The following is a 21,208-nucleotide window of genomic DNA, read 5'->3' as shown; positions in this document are numbered from 1 at the left end:
ATACTGTTCTTATGCTCCTGTGATGTGCTTATGATACTGTTCTTATGGTCCTGTGATGTGCTTATGATACTGTCCTTCTGGTCCTGTCCTTTGTTGTTTAATCAACATTATATGTTGAATTTTGGTGGTGGGGGTGTTACGACCCTGTGGGTCTGCCTATGTATTTTTTGCCGGTGCTTCTGTTTTGTCTTGTGTGTCTTGCAGGTGGGTTGGTGCGTAGTTGATTGGGGCTCTAATCCCATTGGGCCTATAGAAGTCCCGGCCCTTTAAAAGCGTCCGGGATTCCATCATACGGGGCTTGCTTTGGGGATCGCGCATTTCTGTTGTCTGCCACCACTCGTTGCCGCTAGGCCCAGCCTCGGGCCTTGCCCGCGCCACTAACATCATGTGTGCTACTCACCGGAGTGAGAGACCGGGAGAGAGTGCCAGGCTGTTGAGGCCTGTTCACGAAACCATGTGTTTTTTTGCTTGTTACGTTATTTTTGAGCCTTAGTTTAATTATTTTATTCTTTGTCCAATAAATTCACGGTTATTTTTATTCCGTTGTCTGCCCGTGTTTTAAAATCTTTGTCATGTCCTAAAGCCCTAGACAGGGACGTGACACTCCTCCTCATAACGTGTGTGTCGGCCCGGACTTGAACTGCGTCTCCCAGGTGACCCGGCAGGACCAGGACTTCCATGGCCATGAGATGCTGCGAATGGCCTCCGGTCCCCACCAGGTGATGGGAATCCCCTGTCCGGTGAGCGGCCCCGCTGTAGCTCACGGGAGTCTTGCGACTGGCATCCATATCCACCACAAGTGCAACAACATGGGCTCCTCCCTGATGAAGGAGAGCCACGCCATCCGCCTGTATTCGCCTTCAGCCGCAGCCGCTGATTATCCTCGGCCATCAGTTTCATTTCGACTTTCATATCCCTCATCTCTTCAGTCAGGCTGTGTATCGCTTTGAGTAGGCCCCCATAATCAGTCACTGAGTGAACGGAGGCTACCTGTCCTCCAACACTGGTCATGCAGCCAGTGACTTTAGCAGCATAGTCTTGTTTGACCGCCTCTCTGCCATTCTCACACCGCTCAGCAATTATCAATGCTTCTTCCATGTCTGTAGCTCCTTGTTCGTGACACTTTAACCTCAAATCAGCATCCAAACCAGCGAGGAAACGGCAGAACTTTTCCTCTCCAGTGGCATTTCTTTCATAGTCAGGAAATGCCTCCGCAACAAGCCGGCTGATATCAGCAGCAAACACTACGAGACTCTCGTGTGGGGCACGGGAGCGGGCAGAAAGATTGGCTCTGAAACGATCCAAAAACTGTTTGCGTCCAAAGGCTTCCTTAAGTCTCTCTTTCACAGCACTAGAATCAGCCTGGACTGTAGTAGGAAGGCTATCCCACAATAAGAATGCTGCTCTGCTCAAACGAGTTGGAAGAATTCTCAACAGTTCATAGTGATAGGTTGTCTTCTCATCCCCTTCCACGAGAGCGCGGACCGCCACTTCAAATTGACGTGCCCAGCAGAGAAAACTTTGCTTCTCATCCTCTCCAGAAAAAGGAGATGGTAAATCAATCTTCACCCTGGCGGCATGGTAATCTTTGTCCCGTCGGGTGTCAAACAGCATAGAACTCTCTTCTTCTTTGCACCACATGTTAGCTACTATTAATATATATATTTTTTTTTCACCGTCTGTATTAGCCTAAAACGGCCGTGCTAAGCCAGACATCGGATAGCTAACCGCTAGCAGAATAAACAATACAAATCCACTACACTCTAAAAATAAAACGACTATTGCAAACAAAACGAAACTATAGAATTCATCAACCTTTTGGAAACCGCTGCCACCAATGTAACCGAGCGTTGGCACTTGGATCTTTATAGCACAAGAATGACACAGGCTTGGAAGGGAAAACAGTCTTGTTTACTTCGTAAGCAGATAAGAAGTGAGTTAGTTACAATGTGAGAGCCGGAATACCTTTTTCCAAGTACGGAAACCCCGAGGGGATAAAATACATTCACTCTTCACCAGTTCCATACTAGTCTGTTACAATACTATGCACTCATGAATATGAACTCCTGAATATGAACTCTTTCTTACGAAGTTGCACAAGCACCCTGAGGGTTTCTACCTTTTCCCATTATAATTTTAAGAGTTAAATCGAGGAGACTATAACATCAGCTAGATAACCAGCTATCATTTCATGCAAATTGAACTCTTCCGATTAACTCGTAAGTGTCCTTAGCTAGCTAATTAGCTAACGTAGCAACAGGATAACCATTGCAACCAGGAAACACAACTTACCTACAATTTAAGTTTAATTTATCAAAATCAGCTCACCAATAAAAAGCAGTCTTGGGTTCCACGTGATCACAACCACTTGAGTGATGTTAAATGGTTTCACATAGACATAAAACAATCCCAAGAGAAATAATGGGAAATCAACGGAGCTGCCGCTGTAAGTTCAAAACCAAATTTATTCTTGAGGTTCCAAACATGTTCAAAGCAATTTGGCTTTGAATGTGAGAAGTCGATCGAGTTATCTTCTGTCCCGTCGCTTGAAGCATACCTTTTAACTCCGGCATTGGTCTCCCATTATTAATCATTTCACGTTTGGACTGAAAGTCCAGTTTTGAGAACTGCTTCAGCTTAGCAATAAAATCTTCCATTTTCGCCGTCAAGTAGAAGTGTAGAAGAAGAGCAACGTTTCCCAGCATAACCCCGACAGGTGCGCTCTCGCACGCCCCCTTCATTGAGGCAGAGGGACTGTGTGCCTCACCTACATGATTTTTCAATGCGTTTTGAGCTCAGCTCAAAGGTTCTACGCATGCGCACGCATGCGCAAAACCCAGTTTGGAGCGATTGCGCAATCCTAGGTGAGGCACTGCCTCACTAGCTCCCATAGACAATACATGGTGCCTAACCTGACCGCACGTCCCTTGTTTTCTCCCGTCTATTTGAATAGGACATGCGCAAATTCAGCGAATTCAGCGATTTTGATTATAAAAATGCTCAAAATGATTGGAATCATGCAGAAATTACACCTATACCACAGATTAGTAGAGAAATATCAAAAATTATTTTTTATTTATTTTTACTTTTCAAGATGACAGATGCCTCATAGGACCGCACGTCCCTGGTTAGCATAGAGTTGTGATTTGTTGCTACAACAATGTGTGCATTTGCTCAATAAACAAATGGCCAAAGGCAAATTCCAAAGGACATTTACAAGTTGTCTACACTAAAACGTTTGATATACTTTTTATTCATATTTTATATACTTTGATATACTTGAGAACATTCTTTCTGAAAGTCTATGGTATGCGTTCAGCATATATACAGCTCCTGTCACACACAGCCCTCCTTGTTCCCAGCCACAGATGTCGGAGTGTCATTGTAATATCGACGTAAAGACAATGTCTCAGAGAGCAGGTATACAGGTGGGTGTAATGTTTCGCCGGCGTTGCTTGTCGCATATTAGGGCAGGATGGCACGGCTGGGGTTCCGGTAATTGAACTCGAGTGCTGGTGAATTGCTTTGTGATCAGTGCTGGTCCTGGAGGCGTCAGCCATCTTCAAACGGCCGCCGCGCTGAGGCAGTGAAACCTTATCGATTCCTCCCTGGAGGAGGCCCAGCTACACAAAACAGGGCGGGGAAGGGGGAAGAAGTATGGCCCCGGCAGTGACAAGTGCTGACATGATGGGGAGGGTGTGTGTGTGTGTGTGTGTGTGTGTGTGTGTGTGTGTGTGTGTGTGTGTGTGTGTGTGTGAGGTGAGGGGATCGAATGGTTCCAGGTTTCACACTTACACTATCCAAGATTATTCATTATGAAAGACATTTTACACCAAACATACATGTGATGTAACACATACAATATGTGAAAAAAGGGGGGGGGGGGGGGGGGGCTTTCAATGATCCAATTGTATTTTAAACGACTGACAGGTAGTATAGGACCTGTTCCTTAAGAATAGTGTATGCACACACACTCACAAACAAACACACACTCACACACACACACACGTATGCATACTCATATACACACACACACACACACACAGACACACACATACACACACACACACGTGTACACACACCCACGTATACATACGCAAGTGCATTCGCCTACACACACTTTCTGAAGGGTTCGGGTGTCCATGGGTATAGCTCCTCCTACACAGTCACGACAGCATTGATAGCCGCGAAAAAGTGCCATGCCGAAAAGGAACGAAATGGAAAGTCAATAGATCATCGATCCGTGTATGTATGTGTGCACACCGTACGCACAGATGAACGTCGGTATTAATCATGAGCAGTATTATAACAGCAATGAGAAGTGGATCTCCCAGGGGGTTCCAGTGTGTTAAGCCCACTAATGACAGCCCAATGCCCCCGCAGTGAAGGGCCACTCTGAAGCTGGTTCCAGTGTGATAAGCCCACTAATGACAGCCCCATTCCCCCGCAGTGAAACCCCACTCTGAAGCTCCGGCGCTGCATTTGAGGCCTAATGAGTTAGGATAATGGTGTTTCATCTAGTGGGAGGCTGAAAGGAGAAATGGATGAGACTTATCACGGAGCACAGAAAATGAGAAAAGAAGAGCCGGTGCAGTGAGACTCGCCATGCGAGCTGCCTTCCTATGCACTCAGGCATACCATGGCTCTACTTAAGACTCTGGGTAAAGAGCCAAATAGATGAGCCTAATGCCCAGTTAGCAGGAATACTTAGTGACGTTCTCTAGATAACATGATGGCTATGGGGAGTGAGACAGATGGATATTTGGACAGAAGGACGGACTGATCGATGCTTGCATGCTGTATAACCACCTAGATGTATATAGGTCAAAAAACATGTCCTGTCCATGACTTTACTGACAGACTATGAATACATTTTATAATATAAATATAATAATAAAATATATAATTTATATAATAATATAATTTATATATATATATAATAATATAATATAAATGATTTAAATCATCTGTACTATCCCAATCATTATCTTCATCATCAGCAGCACTAACATTAGTACCCTAAACCTTTAATAGTGTTATTCCAGGCAAGAATTTCTCTTAGTGTTCTGTCAGTGGCAGACTTTCTATTTCCGTTATCTGCCCTTAAGTGAAACCCACACACATGCTCAAACACACACACACACACAAACACACACACACGCGCGCACACACACACACACACACACACACACACACACACACACACACACACACACACACACACACACACACACACACACACGCGCGCGGACACACACAGTTCAAAAGTGACTAATCACACTAAATGTTTCTGACAGCAATCTCTGAGTGGAATAGTAAAGCAAAGCTACAAAAAACACACACATATTCACACGAACAAATATTATACTGTAAAAAACAACATTTGTAAATGAGTCTTTTCTACACCGTGACACCATAATTTGACATGATGTACATGCGTAGTTTAACCCTGTGGGTCAGAAAATAAACACAGAGTAAATCTGTATAAATCTGATTAGATAATCTGATTAGATGATCAGATTAAATGAACGGGGACACTTCCATACAAAAGCAGGGGTCTGGCCACCATGGCTGCCCTTGGTGACTTGACATCTGGCTGATGTGTCTTTAGTTTCTCAGCACCAGCAGTCAGTATGCTGACAAAGCCTTCAGCACTGAGGACTGATGAACCCACTCAGGGTGTGTGTGTGTGTATGTGTGTGAGTGTATGTGCGTGTGCGCGCCCATGTGTGTGTGTCTCTCTGTGAGTGTGTGTGTGTGTGTGTGTGTCTGTGGGACCAGTGGAACTAACAGCCCTCAGGAGGGATGAACAGACTTGGGGAGCAGAAGCAGAGTCGGACACGTTCACCAGTCACAGCACCAGAGGGGGGAGGAGGAGAAAGAGAACGAGCGGGAGAGAGTGACGTGTTAATTTCCAGTGTTTTCACAATTTTCGCAATATAAATATTTTTTTATATATATTTTATATATAAAAAAAAATATTTTTTTTATTTACATTTTTTTTTGTCATGTTGGAAAAGCTTATTTGCAATGGCATGGAATTACAGAGAAAGAGGAAAATAGAGAGAGAGTGTCAGCGACAGAGTCAACAGAAGCCTGTGATGTAGAGGATGGGTAAACAGCTAGGTTAATCTCCCTGTCTTTACTGATTGGCTGGCAGGGACAGGAGATACAAGGGCAAATGGCAAGAAACACAAACACACAGGGGCTGAACACAGAAGAGAAAAATCTCCTGTGCCAAAACACCTACATGTGGTGTGTTGTTTCATTTCTACCAAAGAAAGTTTTCTGAAGGTTTATATTTCAGCATAAATGTGCTATGCTTATCTATCCTTGACCTTTTTGACATCGCATTTGGCCGAGCAAGCGACCTGAGTTGATTACGTAGTTTTGAAATACATTGCGCATAAGCATAAAGTTTGTTAAAACCTTTTTTGTAAGCGAAAGTATTTCTTCTTGTGTGTATTCTTGGCAGCAAACGTACGTTCAGTTGCCTTTTAGGAGGTACAGAAAGTAAACGACTACAAAGGCAGCTGACTAGGCACTCTGGGCTGTTTTTGAATGCAGCTGTAGCAACAGCTCAACAAAAAGCACCATGCTGTCTACACAAACAACCTTGGCCTTTAACCTTATTCTGTGTGTTGGACTGACCTGAATGAGCTGTTGTTTGAGTTTCTGCATCTCTGAGAGGTTGAGCTCGCTGAAGAGATCCGCCACCGGAGGCAGTGCCACGCTGTCTACCCCCTTCCTCCCCAGCCCTGCGAGGTGCCCAAACTCCGCCGTGCCATTTGCGGTCGCCCTGTTCCCATGGAGAAGCCTGTTGCAGCGGCCCACGTCCTCGACGCCGGGGCTGGTGAGGGCGGACCCGGGGAGGCTGTGCGGACCCACGGACCCGTTGGCCGTGGGCGTTGCCGCCGTGACGTCTGTCTCGGTTGCGAAGCGGAGCTGGTCGACAGCGGCGAGCGCCAGGTGGGCACCGGCGCCGTAGACGCTTTCGCCAAGGCTGATGTGGTGTGCCAGCTCCTTGCGGAGGCCGTGCTTCTGCTCGCGCTCGCTCTTGAGCGTGTCCAGCGCCTCCTCCAGCTGGGCCTGGGCGATGTCTTTCAGCCGCAGCGCGTCCTCCAGCTGGCTGTTCAGCAGCGCCGTCTCCTCCTCCAGAACCTTAATCTCATGCTTCAGGCCCTCATACTCCACCTATGGAGGACAGAGGAGAGGAGAGGAGAGGAGAGGAGAGGAGAGGAGAGGAGATGAAAGGGAATGATGACAAAAAGAAAGGAAAGAGCACATAGAGGTAAAATAAGGATGAAAAGATGTGGTGTGGAGAGAAGCCATGAGAAGAAGCAGATATGGAGGAGAAAAGAAGAGAGGAGGAGAGATGAGAAAAGTGGAGAGAGGAGATGCAGCATATAGATCTAAAATGATCTGAAATGTGGTCCTGCTTGACACAAGACATTCTGCACATGCACATGTGTTTAAATGCTTTGTTCACACCTGCCTTTCCTATGTTTCCACATGTGTTTTTTTCTTTACCGAGCCCTGTATGAGGGTGGACACTAACGTTTGTGTATACGTGCTGATGGGAGTGAGTGTGTCATCTTGTTCTGTGTGAAGTGATGCCTATGTGTACGTGTGTGTGCTCGTGCACGCATGTGTGTGTTTGTCTGTGTGTGTGTATGTGAAAAATATGTCTGTGTACATGTGTGGGTGTGTGAAAAATATGTCTATGTGTACATGTGTATGTGTGTGTGTGTGTGTGTGTGTGCGCGTGCGTGTGTGGAAAATATGCCTGTGTACATGTGTGTGTGTGTGTGTGCGTGCATGTGTGTGTGTCTGTGTATGTGAAAAATGTGTCTCTGTGTATAAGTGTGAGTGTGTGTGAAAAATATGTCTGTGTACATGTGTGGGTGTGTGAAAAATATGTCTATGTGTATATGTGTGTGCATGTGTGTGCATGTATGTGTGTGTGTGTGTGTGTGTGTGTGTGTGTGTGTGTGTTACCTGGTTCTGTTTGAGTGTGGACACTAGTTTCTGTAGAGTGATGTTCTCCTCCTCCAGCTCTGTGTAGTCCTGCAGGAGGCGTGTCTCTCTGAACTTATACTCTCTGATCTCCTCCCGCATACGACCCCTCTGAAGCTCCAACACCTCATTACTCTGAGAAAGAGAAAGAAAGTGACAGAGAGAGAGAGAGAGAGAAAGAGCAAGAGAAATATGTCACTGTCAGTTACGCAAGAAGAGACATACTTCCCTTGAACAGGCAGGGCAAAGCAGCAGTTAATACATCAAAGTCCACAGAAAGCACCATGAAGGGAGATGAAACAATAAGGGATTTTGGCTAAAGTAAAGGCACGTGTAAGCAAGGGCTCTAAAGTTTGCTGACTTCTTCTGACAGTGAATGTTTCTGTTTTTGGACAACACCTTTAATGACAGCACTACACTGAACACACACCTACACTGACACACACCTTTAATGACAGCACTACACTGAACACATACCTACACTGAACACATCTACATTGAACACACACCTACACTGACACACACCTTTAATGACAGCACTACACTGAACACACACCTCCACTGACACACATCTTTAATGACAGCACTACACTGAACATTAAACACACACCTTTAATGACACACACCTTTAATGACAGCAGTACACTGAACACATATCTACATTGAACACACACCTACACTGACACACACCTTTAATGACAGCACTACACTGAACACACACCTCCACTGACACACATCTTTAATGACAGCACTACACTGAACATTAAACACACACCTTTAATGACACACACCTTTAATGACAGCAGTACACTGAACACATATCTACATTGAACACACACCTACACTGACACACACCTTTAATGACAGCACTACACTGAACACACACCTCCACTGACACACATCTTTAATGACAGCACTACACTGAACATTAAACACACACCTTTAATGACACACACCTTTAATGACAGCAGTACACTGAACACATATCTACATTGAACACACACCTACACTGACACACACCTTTAATGACAGCACTACACTGAACACATACCTACACACAGCTTGCAGCATACTGTAACATCAGGTAAAAAAACATGTTTGCCTACGTAAGAACAGAAGTATTTGTATACTACTGCAAATATAGGTGTGTGCAGAAAATTGTTTATCTGTGTACCACTCCCTGATTTATGTGCCTTAGCTGGCAATAAATATCTCCTCTCTGCCTGAACACACTACTCAGCGCTCCCTCTCTCTCTTTCTCTTTCTCTCTCTCTCTTTCTCTCTCTCTCTGGGATCATTCAAGAAGACATAGGTCAAAAAAGAGTGTATATCACAGCCTGCGTAGCTCAACCCAGCTCAACCCAAAAGCATCCATTAGTACATTACATTATAACCTGTCAAGAGAGAGCAATACTAAATTACCATTGCATTATAACCTGTCATTACATTATAACCTGTCAAGAAAGAGCAATACTAAATGACCATTGCACTGGCTACTTCCGTGGAGTATTGCAGTAGTTGTGCCGACATCAACATTTGTGTGTAACACCAGGTAAATCAAACTCATGATAAAACAAGGACTCTGCAACTACACAGACACAAACACACACATACACACACACACATCCAGAGTGAGAGAGTACCGTTTCTCCTGTTTCATCAATATTTAATTCCTGGAACTGCAGCAGAGGGAACAGAGAGCAAAGGCATTTGGCACGAAACACACACACACACACACACACACACACACACACACACACACACACACACACACACACACACACACACACACACACACACACAAACACACACACACACACACACACCCAGCAGTAGGGTGTGAACAACATCTGTTGAGCTAAGAATTTTTTATCCTATTAAATGAAACTTTCTGGACTACAAAAGAGAAACAAACTCTCTGTTGTGCTTTTTTATGACTCTCCTGTGGGCAACTCTTCTCTTTTAAAAACAGAGAGTAATCTTATTTTGAATGAGTAATATAATATGTGTAATATATATATATACATATTCTTCCTTAAGGTTCTGTCACAAGTCTTGTAATTGTCACCAATCAGAAGCTCAGACTCATGGATTAAGCCTCCAAGGGTGTACGTCAAATAGACAGAGCTTTGAATCTCTGGCTAACACTACTTTTATAAGCTGGTCATTTAAAGTAAAGTATAATGTAAGTCAGATTGTTTTACAGGTGACAAACATTTGATCATAAGGTGATTGGAATCATTCTGGAAGCTGGCTCTCTTGCTGACAGTTAGAATGTAGAATTGCACTCTTTGAGAAATAATTTGTAATTGGCATCAAAATCCTTTTCTGAATGTATTTTGTCACTGATCTAGAATCAGTATCCTAAACTGGATTTTTTTGTGTTCTGTTAAGAAGTTGAGAAATGTTTAGCCATTGAGCTGTTTCCTTGTGCATATATTTTCCACGTGCATGCCTGACAGGAAACAAAGCTGAAAAAGGCAGTATTGCATTGTAAATTGTATCAAGCTTATGCCTACATTACCAGATGCTATGCACTTTATGTGTGCTTCCAAATTGATGAGTTTAAGTGTGTGTGTTTGTGTGTGTATCTTATGAACTCATGGAAGCTGGTAAATGGCTGGGCGCAAGACACCGGACCTAGGCAGCCTTCAGTGCTCCCCCAAACCCCAAAATAAAAGTGCATGCATGTTATTTATTCAGATAGATTTTCATTTCATTTCATTTATGTAGATTTCCCTATACACAGAACCTCAGCAAATATCAGCTGAGATGCTGAAACTATGTATTTGTGTCTGCATATTAATCAGTGGATATGTGTCTTTCTGTGAATATGTGTGTTTGCATGTGCGTGTGTGTGTTTGGGTATATGTGGGTATATGCCTGCTTGGAAGCTCCAGTGTTCTTATCAGTGTGCTGTTATGCTCCTCACTGACCATGGGACCTAAACACACACACGCACACATGCACACACTCACACACACACACACACACATCCACACACACACACACACACGCACACAGCAGAAGTGCTGACACAAACAGGCACACACATATCAAGCTCAATAGAAGATGACCCTTGGGACCTCTGAGAAACTTTGCACAGAGGTTAGACAGAGGATACATCATCCCCCCCCCCCCCCCCACACACACACACGAATACACCTGAGCTAAAAAATATGAAACTTATATATAATGCATATGAAGCAGAGAGAACTGCTGCCTGCTGTAGATATGCCATACCTAAAAACACTGATGCTGGAGAAAACCATTTATTTTCTGGTCATTGGGCTAGTTTTTATCTGATTGATGTTGTTTGTGGATAACATGCACACACAAAACCCCCACAATTTCAGAGTAAAAGGACATGCTTGAAAACTCATTCACTCTTTGAAGTGCAAGTACTAGCTCTCTCAGCAGCATGCATACTGAGCTAAATGATCTTTTCAAAGCAGACATCTGACGCTATCTGAAACGGCTCCGGCCCTGTGCTGATCCGTGCCAGCTCTAGACCATCTCCGTCTCAGCCCCGGCCACTACCTGAGGAGTGACGTCTGTTTTTGCAAGTCCTTCCAGAATTATACCCTACAGATCTATCTAGAGTTTACATGAAGTGCTATTCATAACGGTGGCTTGAGTTCATTACTACATCATCAAATGGAACCCTTAGTTGGCAACATTCTAATCACATATTTGCGATCGCACTCCTCATTAGGTTGATGATGTAATAAAGATCTCGGCACACTTCACAGCCTACAGGTTTCCCCCCTCTAGTGATGTGCACCCTCCCCTCTTCCCCCCCTAGAGGATGTGTTGTCTCACCACTGGTGCGCTGCTCTGCTGGCCAGCACGAGGCTGAGCCAACTGTGAAGTCTGGGGGGATTACTGGACAATTATCCACCAGCGACACCCCTTTGTCAGGGTGCTAATCAGAGGCTCCACACCAGCAGGGGGTCAGGACAAGAGCACGACTCCCCCCCGCCACTCCACACACACTAACCCCTCCACCACCCACACACAAACGGCAGCACACCCGCTAGAGAGCACCACCCTGTCATTGCCCCAACACAACACACTACAGCACAACACATATTAGTCTTTTGTATCTACAAAATGAAAATAATTGTTCACAAACAAATATCTATCAGCGAATAAGTGCTTGTATTGTTCTTGGGGGTACCATGAACGTTGGGCTTGGACTGGATCATCCTTGACCTAAAATAACATCACAAAATAAACAAAAAGCAGTTTTGTCACCAGGATTTACCGATGTGATCTTCAGCAGCTATATCTTTACATGCTATGTATGGAATAGGAATTAGGAACAAGGGATTACTTAAATACTAGATAAATAGTTGCTTCTGCAGTCTAACATGGCAATTACTATTCTTACAATACCCAGTGTGTGAAAACAAAAGTTGAAAAGTAAATATCACAGGACACACTGATCCCATGATCTTTAAAAGCAGAGAAAACAGATGGACATTAGCCTGCTCCCTCTGCCCTCTCTGATGTAAAACACTACTGCGTGGCAGTGAATAGATAAGATGTCATAAGAGCTCTTCTATCAGAAGGGCCATTTGACCCGATGACCGATAAAGGTCTCCAGCCTGAGTTACAGCGCTGTCCACATGCAAACCTCTCCTATACTTCATGTCCAACTGGTTTTAGCAGGTGTAGAGAAATATGATGTGAGTCACACTGATGCTGAGAAAGCCAAGGTGACTGAAGATTTTGTAATTCTTCTGTACCAGTATAAAGAGAGGTTCCGTTCCCTCTCGGACTCGGGATTCAGATGACTTGAAACCCGATGAGCCCCGGTACCGTTATTAAAGCTCTCTGAATAATTCTGCTGCCACCAAAGACTCTGCCTGATTCATTATTCTATAAGAGAATATTTTTAATAACGTGCAGCCTGTGATCACAGTGATTCCTTTCCGTCTTCTGTTCTCGATCCTTTTCATCCATTCTAATGTTTCATCTGCCGAAGAGCTCGATGAGATGCTGGTGAATATTTACAGTGACGCCCACAGGTTGATAAGTGGAAGGCACAAAGAGGTCCTCTGTGGATATATCTCAGTTATTTAAAAAATGGCGCATTAAGGTGAATAATCTGATCTGTGAAGCAGGATTCACAATCATTCAGTGTTCAGCAGCTGCAAAGGGAGCCTGAGGCTGCCACCTTTAACAGGTGAGATCAGTGGCAAACACATTTAGAGGTGAGATCAGTGGTAAGCCCATTTAGAGGTGAGAACAGTGGTAAGCCCGTTTAGAGGTGAGATCAGTGGTAAGCCCGTTTAGAAGTGAGATCAGTGGCAAACACTTTCCAGTGAGAGTGAAGACAGCGATCATACACATTAATGTGTGTCAGACAGGCATATAGAAAAATGAAGTGGCAAATAAATAATTGGATAGCTGAAATACGAGATCACAGTTGTGTTGCATTATTTTCATATTGCAAAAGAGACACACAGATTCTCTTGAACTTAAACAGCATTACAGGCATGTCATTTTTATTAAAAAGTTAACATTTCAAACTTAAATGAGATGGCACTGAATGACATGAACACAGGAGATTCACCTCTATGATTTCTCCTTTCCAAAGGGCACCCATGAGACATAAAATATTCGCTACACCAATAAAGATTGAGTAACTCTGCCTGAATGGCAATTCATACAAAAAATATAAGAGATTTAACATAAAGCTAACGATGAATACAGAAACAGCAGCAGTGCTATTGTTTTTGCACAAAGTTACCATGTGATGAATTCCCCTAAAAAAATAAAACAAAATTTTCTCTGAATCATGAGAGCCCCGCGTCCAGTCACGTGCATCTCCTCAGCTATGCATGCTATGCGGCAGGTATGTGGCTGTGTGCGCGCCCCAGGCAGGCAGGACACAAGGGGTTGCCCACAGGACGCTGTGTGCTCCGCCGCCCTATGTGCCGAGCTCAGGACATTTTCCCCTTTTTCTGCAGCTTAGTGCCGGATTTGGCCTCTACAATGGGGCCGAGGCGACAGTCTCTGACCCCAGCATTACACCCCATACCCCCTGGCCAGTGACTGCTGACACACAAACACACATACACACACACACACACTCTTGTTGGATGGGTGACCCCTGGGTGACCTACACGCTGCCCTCTTGACCTTTCATTCATATACCAGTCCCACAAAGAGAAGCATGTTTCTGGTTAATGTTTTGTGAGGCACAAGGTGGTATGCCACATGACTGATCAACATACCCCGAACACAGAGCAGCTTACGCATTATTCAGAACCTCTCTGTTCACAAAAAAAAAAAACCTATCCAGTTAGATCAATGAATGTCACCTCTGTTTCTGAAGTGCTGCATAAGACCCATTGCTTATCATTAACGTATGCTGTTTTATCTTGCTAATGATGGTAATAAATAGGCCCACCCTTTGTTGGTGGGGGCCTAAACCAGACACTCAGCTCTCTGATAGCCCTCTCATAAAATACTATACCTGATAATATATGGCCGAGGCACTGGAGCAGTGACAGCACTGTCGTCTCATAGATAAAGCCTCATATGGCTCAGGCTATATGCTCTGATGCTTAAGACAAATGTGGGTGTGTCTATTGCACAAGCTAATGTTGCATCACCAATCTGCAAACACAGTACTGTGGTAGTGCTAGGAATAATGCCAGCATTCACAAGGACGATAAGCTCCCATCTCCTAGATAGTGCGAAGGAGGTTTGGAGGTGCTTATAACAAGTGTGTATATTCTTCAGTGTTTCAACACTGTCATTGTCTAACAAGATAGTTATTAAAGCAAGCTTACTAAATCCTGCATTAGAAAAAAAAAAACTTACCACTTTGAGCAACGACACACTCTTAGTTGAGCATCAACAACTCAGCAAAATATTTGGGAATTTGTCTACATCCTATCTACATCCTGTGGTATGTGAATTCAGTACGTTCTCTGATATAATTCCGGCCACTGTGAGTGTCCAGTGACTGTGAAGTTGTACTTGTCCTGTTTGCTCTTATATTGTCCAGAGTTCTTTGCAAAGAATTGTATAAGTGTCTAGATGGAGGGGCTCTAGTCTAGACAGAGTACCTTAGAAAGGGATAGGTGAAGTCATTTACCTTTAGCTTGTGCTATGACGTCTGCTAGGGTCACTTACTGCTACTTAAAGATTCTCACACACAGAGAGTCCTATATTTAATGATTCTGTATTCTCTGTTTTCTACATTTCTACGTTCTATGCTTTGGCAACACTATTTCCCTTAAAACGGTCACGCCGATGAAGCATACTGAATTGAGTCCAGCGCGCTGCTCTCACCTCTCTCAGCTCCTGCATGAGCATGTTGAGCCTCTCGCTCTCTGCCTGGGCGTTGGAGGCCATCGAGCGGCTGTTCTTCAGTTCGGTCTGCAGCTCCAGCAGCCGGCTCATGTAGTAGGCCTCTTTACTGGCCGACTCCTGCAGCAACGTCTCCTCGTTGCTCTCGCCATCCTCCGCCACCTTGCGCTGCTGGGAATAGGCTTGGCCAAACGCCTGTGGAGAGGAAAGACAAGAGAGGAATACATCTTAGAAGCTGGCTTAGTGTGTGGGACTTTAAAACAAGTTTACAAGACTAAACAAAGTGAAGATAAGGATGAGAGAGAGAGAGAGAGGGAGGATGGGTGGGTGGGTGGAAGAGGTCGAATGAAAGAAAGAAAGAAAGAGGGAGAGAGACTTCTTGCACTTCTATTTACATAAATATAAAGCACAGCTGGTAGAGCACAGCAATAGCAACATGAGGTCAAGGGTTAAATCCCATAGAACTCAACAATGAATTACATGCCTGGCCTCACTGTACTGTTCTGCAAGATGAATAAAAAAAAAAAAAACATCTCCTATGTGGCTAAGTGTACACAATGAGGCCAGCAAAGCCTGCTTTTCACTTCTCAAGATTATTATTATTATTATTATTATTATATTAACAGGTCCAGTCTCCAGTATTTGTCCCTGTTAATATCTTCAAATGAAGGCAGGATTACTGGAGAACAGAGTGGAAGTCTTACTAGCTGCCAGCGCCACTGACGGAGGCGTATGAATGGAAGTGTGAATCTGATTGTGAGTCAGGCCGCCTGCAATAAATGAACACAATTATTCCTCTTAATTAGCATGGAGATATCGGTCATGTTCAGAAAAATCAGACATTTGAGTTCACAGACTGAGGATGAATGGGAAAGCTTTATTTTCTTTCTGTGAGATCTCGTCTGAGAACGATACACTGGGCTAAGAGTACGCTCTTATCTGAGTTGTCCCATGGTTCTATTTATGCACAAGGTTCTCTAGGCTTTTAACCTGCAAACGCCACATTTTACACTCTTCAGATGACTAACTAATTAACTGTCCAACTATTTTAACAACCAAGCCCCGCTATATTCACTTCAATCAATGAAACCTTAACCCACCCCCCACCCCTCCCTCCTCTCTGGTGGCCGTGGGGCCTCTGGCTTGTGTGAACTCTTCAAGGTAAGAACGATGATATTTCAGCTCCCCGCTCCTGATCAATACTAACTCTGTTCCGATTCCCCTGACACAGGTTTTCACGCGGCGCAGATCCGGCGTGTCATGACAAAAGAATCCCAACCCTCCTTGATTGGTAGACGTGAGCTCTTATTAACAGTCTCCGACAGCAGGGCAGTGAGGGCCACAGAGACCTGGGAATGGAGATGATGAGGGGTGGGGTGTGGGGGAGATGCTTTTTGTATGTGTCAGATCTGAACGCTATGTGTAGCATCAACTGAATAGTTGCTGGGGCATAATTGATCTTCTGAAGGTGAAGCTTTGTACTGCTGGCTGGACTTGGCATCTGTGACTGAGCCATACATCATGTTTTAATTAAGACTCAATATATCCATATATAAGACTCAATACTCCATATATATATCATTGCCCATTACATAACCTGTTACCGAAATGCTCCTTTGTACTCTTGTGGTGTTTGTTGTGGTGTCAGATGCCACTTTTAAGTCACTTTTTGATCTGATATCCAAACGACTGGATGGTCTGTCTCCATGGCCATCATAAGTGCATTGCTAATGTTTGTCTTTGGCTGTTTCTCCTACTTCACACAGTGGTTTAGAGTTTAGGGTTTGTGCACAGTATAACAGAGAACAACACAAACTCTGAAACTCATTACGATGGATCTACTGAAGAGGCAACAGCTGTCACAGAGGAAGTCAGGCAACACAACCACCACCACCATACTTCCACAGAGTCCTACTAAAGTCAAAAACTCCAGCCACAACAAGATTATCCACCCACACACACACTCTCCAATTACTCTTCACACACTACACAAATGGGTTTTGAAAACATATCAAGTGAAACATTACATTTACCAAAACAACATTTATGTTTAAGTATTCAAAAAACAAACAACAAAATAGCTCAAAAGCAGACTGCAGAAAAACCTATCCTCTACAACCAACTGTCCAGTAAATCGTAAATGGCAGCATTTAGCCCGGCTAAGTTTCTGAGTATTGCACTAATTGATATATGATGGGCATCAGCCAATTCCTAAACGGCTGGCTATGGAACAAATTGAGCCCAAACCCAGCCTGACAAGAGCCCTCTTCTGTTACAGTTGAAAGCCATGACAATTCTAGGGCACTGATGACAGCATCAAGTACCAGCTGAGAAGCCCTCTCAATGAATTAATATCAAAGTCATGTTTTCTTCGAAAGCTAATGAGAAAGGAAAGAATGCATTATACTCAAGGGAGCACTTACAACTAATGCATCATGACATGGCTACAGTTGTGATTTCAACACTGTATACTAAGGGTGGGACTGAAAATTGACTCAGTGACATATCGTGATATTTCTGATTGTGATACATTGTTGATACACTGACTAGTTTTTTCACTTAAAACTAGTTTATTCACTTAATTATCCTGGTTTTCCAAAGCATCACATAACAGTTATAACTGGCAGTAAGAAGACACTCCATCAAAAATAGGTCATTTACAGTTTACATTGTTTCTTTTTAGTAAAAAGACAAACATGCATTGTATTCTGCTGTGATGCCTCGATATCGTAGGAAAAATATTGTGATAATATTGGATGGTGAGTTTGTGTGATTCCTGTGATTCCCACCCCTTCTGTTCTGTACTATAATGAAGGCTAATTGTAACAACACCACAAAAAACACTTCACAGCATATACAAAACATCTGAACCTAAGGGACGACTTTGTGTGTGTCACTGCAAGCACAACACTACCCAATCCAAACAGCTTCTAACTCACACAGCTGTGTCTGGGCAGCGCCAGATAGAATCTATTTGGGAGCGGAGCAAATTGCAGGCATTTTCATCATGCCAAAGACATTCATTCCTCAAGAAAGCAAAGAACCTTTTAATCAGGCACCAAGAGCAGACGCCCTCCACAGAGTCTAAACCTCCTGCTTAAAAATGAGGGTGATTTTCCACACACAAGCAACCCTTTCATGAGACAAGCCCACAGTACATTATTTATGAGGGACGTGTGAAATCGTTGCTATTTGGGAGGTTTTGGCTCATCATGCGCAAAAGGCCCTCTGCTTCTCTCCCTGCAGTGTCACTATCCTGGAGGATGGAAATAGCTGTCTGCAGCGGAATAGAGCTCTGCTTTGATGATCATTACACACTATCTCACTATCAATAAACGGGTCTAATGAACCCTTTGAGCATGTTGACAAAGCATTCGAATGGGGAGAGTAGCAGCCAAGTAAATAAATAAAATCCTACAAAACAATTATGTAAAAAAATAATATCTAACCCCAACACATTCATCATTAGTAATTATGTCAATCCATTCTCATACACAGCAGCACACTGATCAGTTTCTTCACTCTAATAATGGATGGTATCAGCGTATGACGAGTAGACAACTGATGTTGGATCAGTCAGGCTTTGAAAAGCTGACAGGCACAGCTCTGGGCCTGATGCGGCTGCATCTTTCTGAGATGTCTTAGTAAAACCCCTGGTAACCACCTGGCCTGGGGTGAAATGTTTGTGTGTGTGTGTGTGTGTGTGTGTGTGTGTGTGTGTGTGTGTGTGTGTGTGTGTGTGTGTGTGTGTGTGGTGTGTGTGTGTGTGTGAGTGAGATAAACACACACCCAACTCATTTATGACCCTCACATTCATTCTACCTCTTCATTGTAACAAGCCCAGAGCCCATGGCACTGCATCCACACACACTAGATGATAACAGTGATGAGACCAGAGGAGCTTGCAGAAAACGAATTTACAAAACCAAACACTGTAAATAAACCCTGTCACGCGGCTGGAATGTCTCTGTACCTTCCTGCTTAAACTGTTATCCAACAAACATAGTCAACAAGGAAGTAACACTTTCTCACAATTCAATATTCAATGTGAGAACACAGAACAGTGTTTCATTCATTCAATTAAAAAAATGTGCATAATAACTGTATATATTCAGTGTGCTAAAAGGATGTCCTGTGGAAGAATTTGTGGAATGATATTTATTGTGTAACTAATATATCCATGATAAAAAGCTGAGTGTTTAAGGGGTTGATGATAAACGATGACAACCAGAGGACTGTTAAACCCAAACAGAGGTCAGAGGACCCTCGTCACCCCGCATGACTCTCCACCCTGACTCAGAGGCCTCGGCCTGTCTCCTGTGACTCATGAGAAACGCGCTGCAGTGATCCACATCATGTGGGCATAGAGTTAGTGATTTACTCGTATTTATAGGCAGGGGGTTAAAAGGAGTGTGGCAATGCGCAGTCTTTGGTTTGTTCTTTTTTTGACCAAAATAATCTGGTTAAAGAAATATGTAAGAGACAGGGGAATGGGCCGACAACAGCAGCAGCAGCAGCAACAACAACAACAACAACAGCAAACCTCTATTCAAGCCTCTTTTCTTCACCCTCTGTTCTCTCTCTCACGGTCTCCATGGCTGCTGGTTGCTAGGGCATGTGATGATAAATATGCCCCTGATTCAGTGAAAGGCAGGCCAGGGTACCCCAGCCCAACCTGGCCCAACCGCACACAAAACGTGTTGATTAATCCTGACGCTGGTGTGAATGGCCCGTCACTGTAATCGCAAATGGGAGCAGCTGGGAGGCTCCAGGGTCCCCTCTGGCTCTCTCTGGCTTTTAGGTAATTAACGCCCTTGTGATGTTGAATTGAAAAGCTCTCCCCACATTAAATTGGTTAAAAGCATTGATTGTTTTCAGCCAACTTTACTTATAGCGGAAGATTGTTATTATTTCAAGAAATAATGATACACTCTCTCCTACTGTTTTACAACATAAAATGCAAAATATTTCCTGAAGTAACCATACTGAAACTGAATGTACTTTATTCAGTGAAGACTTAACTCATTTTTTACATCCAGTTCAACCCACTAAATGCTCTCAGATCAATGCTATGCCCTAATACTATGATGTGCTTTTTATAGAGTGAGGTTCAGCGCTTTGATAAAGGGGACTAGTGCTGTGACGTTGTTTTGTTCACTTGTGCCTCATGACAGGAGGACCATAGAGACCGGATACACAATGGGACAGGCAGATGGTTTTATAACAAGACTGCCCTCAGCAGAGAGATAGAGGAGAGAGGGAAGGAGAGATAGATGGAATGGAGGTAGTGAGAGAGAGAGAGAGAGAGAGAGAGAGAGAGATGGATGGAGAGAAAAAGAGTGTGCTCAAAACCTACTTTCTCTCCATCTGTTTCCCGTTGTGTGAAGTGTGAGAGCATAGCAGTGTGACTCTCAACACACACAGGACAGCATGTCCCTCTGCTCAATCTATCCTGTGTTCACTCTCTCTCTCTCTCTCTCTCTCTCTCTCTCTCTCTCTTTACCTCTATTGACCCAGCCTCCCTCTCTCTGCTTTCCTCTATTCACCAACCTCTCTCTCTCTCTCTTTCTCTCTCCCTCTATTCACCCAGCCCCCCCTCCCTCTATTCATCCAGCCTCCCTCTGTCTCTTTATTCACCCCCCCATTTCTGTCTCCCTCTATTCACCCAGCCTCTCTCTCTCTCTCCCTCTCTCTCTCTCTCTTTCTCTCTCCATAGGAGCTTTCAGTCCTTTAGTCCTATGCTAAACAGGCATGAATGAGTTTTGTTTTGCAAGTACCTACAATCTGTGAACACAGAGCACATGTGAAGAGTGTGATTTGTTTTTTCTCCACACGTCAGCTGGTACTACTCTCCCGGAAGCCT

The 21,208-nt window shown here is 43.9% G+C and overlaps 1 protein-coding gene across 4 annotated transcripts in view; it reads right to left on the bottom strand.

Moving 5' to 3' along the window:
• Positions 1-21,208, bottom strand: part of bicd1a (bicaudal D homolog 1a) — a 58,842-nt gene that overhangs the window by 17,858 nt on the left and 19,776 nt on the right. For all 4 annotated transcript variants that reach the window (XM_031564544.2, XM_031564545.1, XM_031564547.1 and 1 more), the window contains exons 2-4: positions 15,328-15,540; positions 7,999-8,151; positions 6,652-7,194 (exon numbers count right to left, since the gene is read on the bottom strand). In XM_031564544.2, coding sequence (XP_031420404.1) covers positions 6,652-7,194; positions 7,999-8,151; positions 15,328-15,540 — 909 coding nt within the window. The remainder of the gene's footprint in view (positions 1-6,651; positions 7,195-7,998; positions 8,152-15,327; positions 15,541-21,208) is intronic.

Source organism: Clupea harengus, chromosome 3 (genome assembly GCF_900700415.2).
Source record: "Clupea harengus chromosome 3, Ch_v2.0.2, whole genome shotgun sequence".
NCBI lineage: Eukaryota > Metazoa > Chordata > Actinopteri > Clupeiformes > Clupeidae > Clupea > Clupea harengus.
The sequence above is the reverse complement of the archived record's forward strand: the minus strand, read 5'-3'. Positions and strand labels throughout refer to the sequence as shown.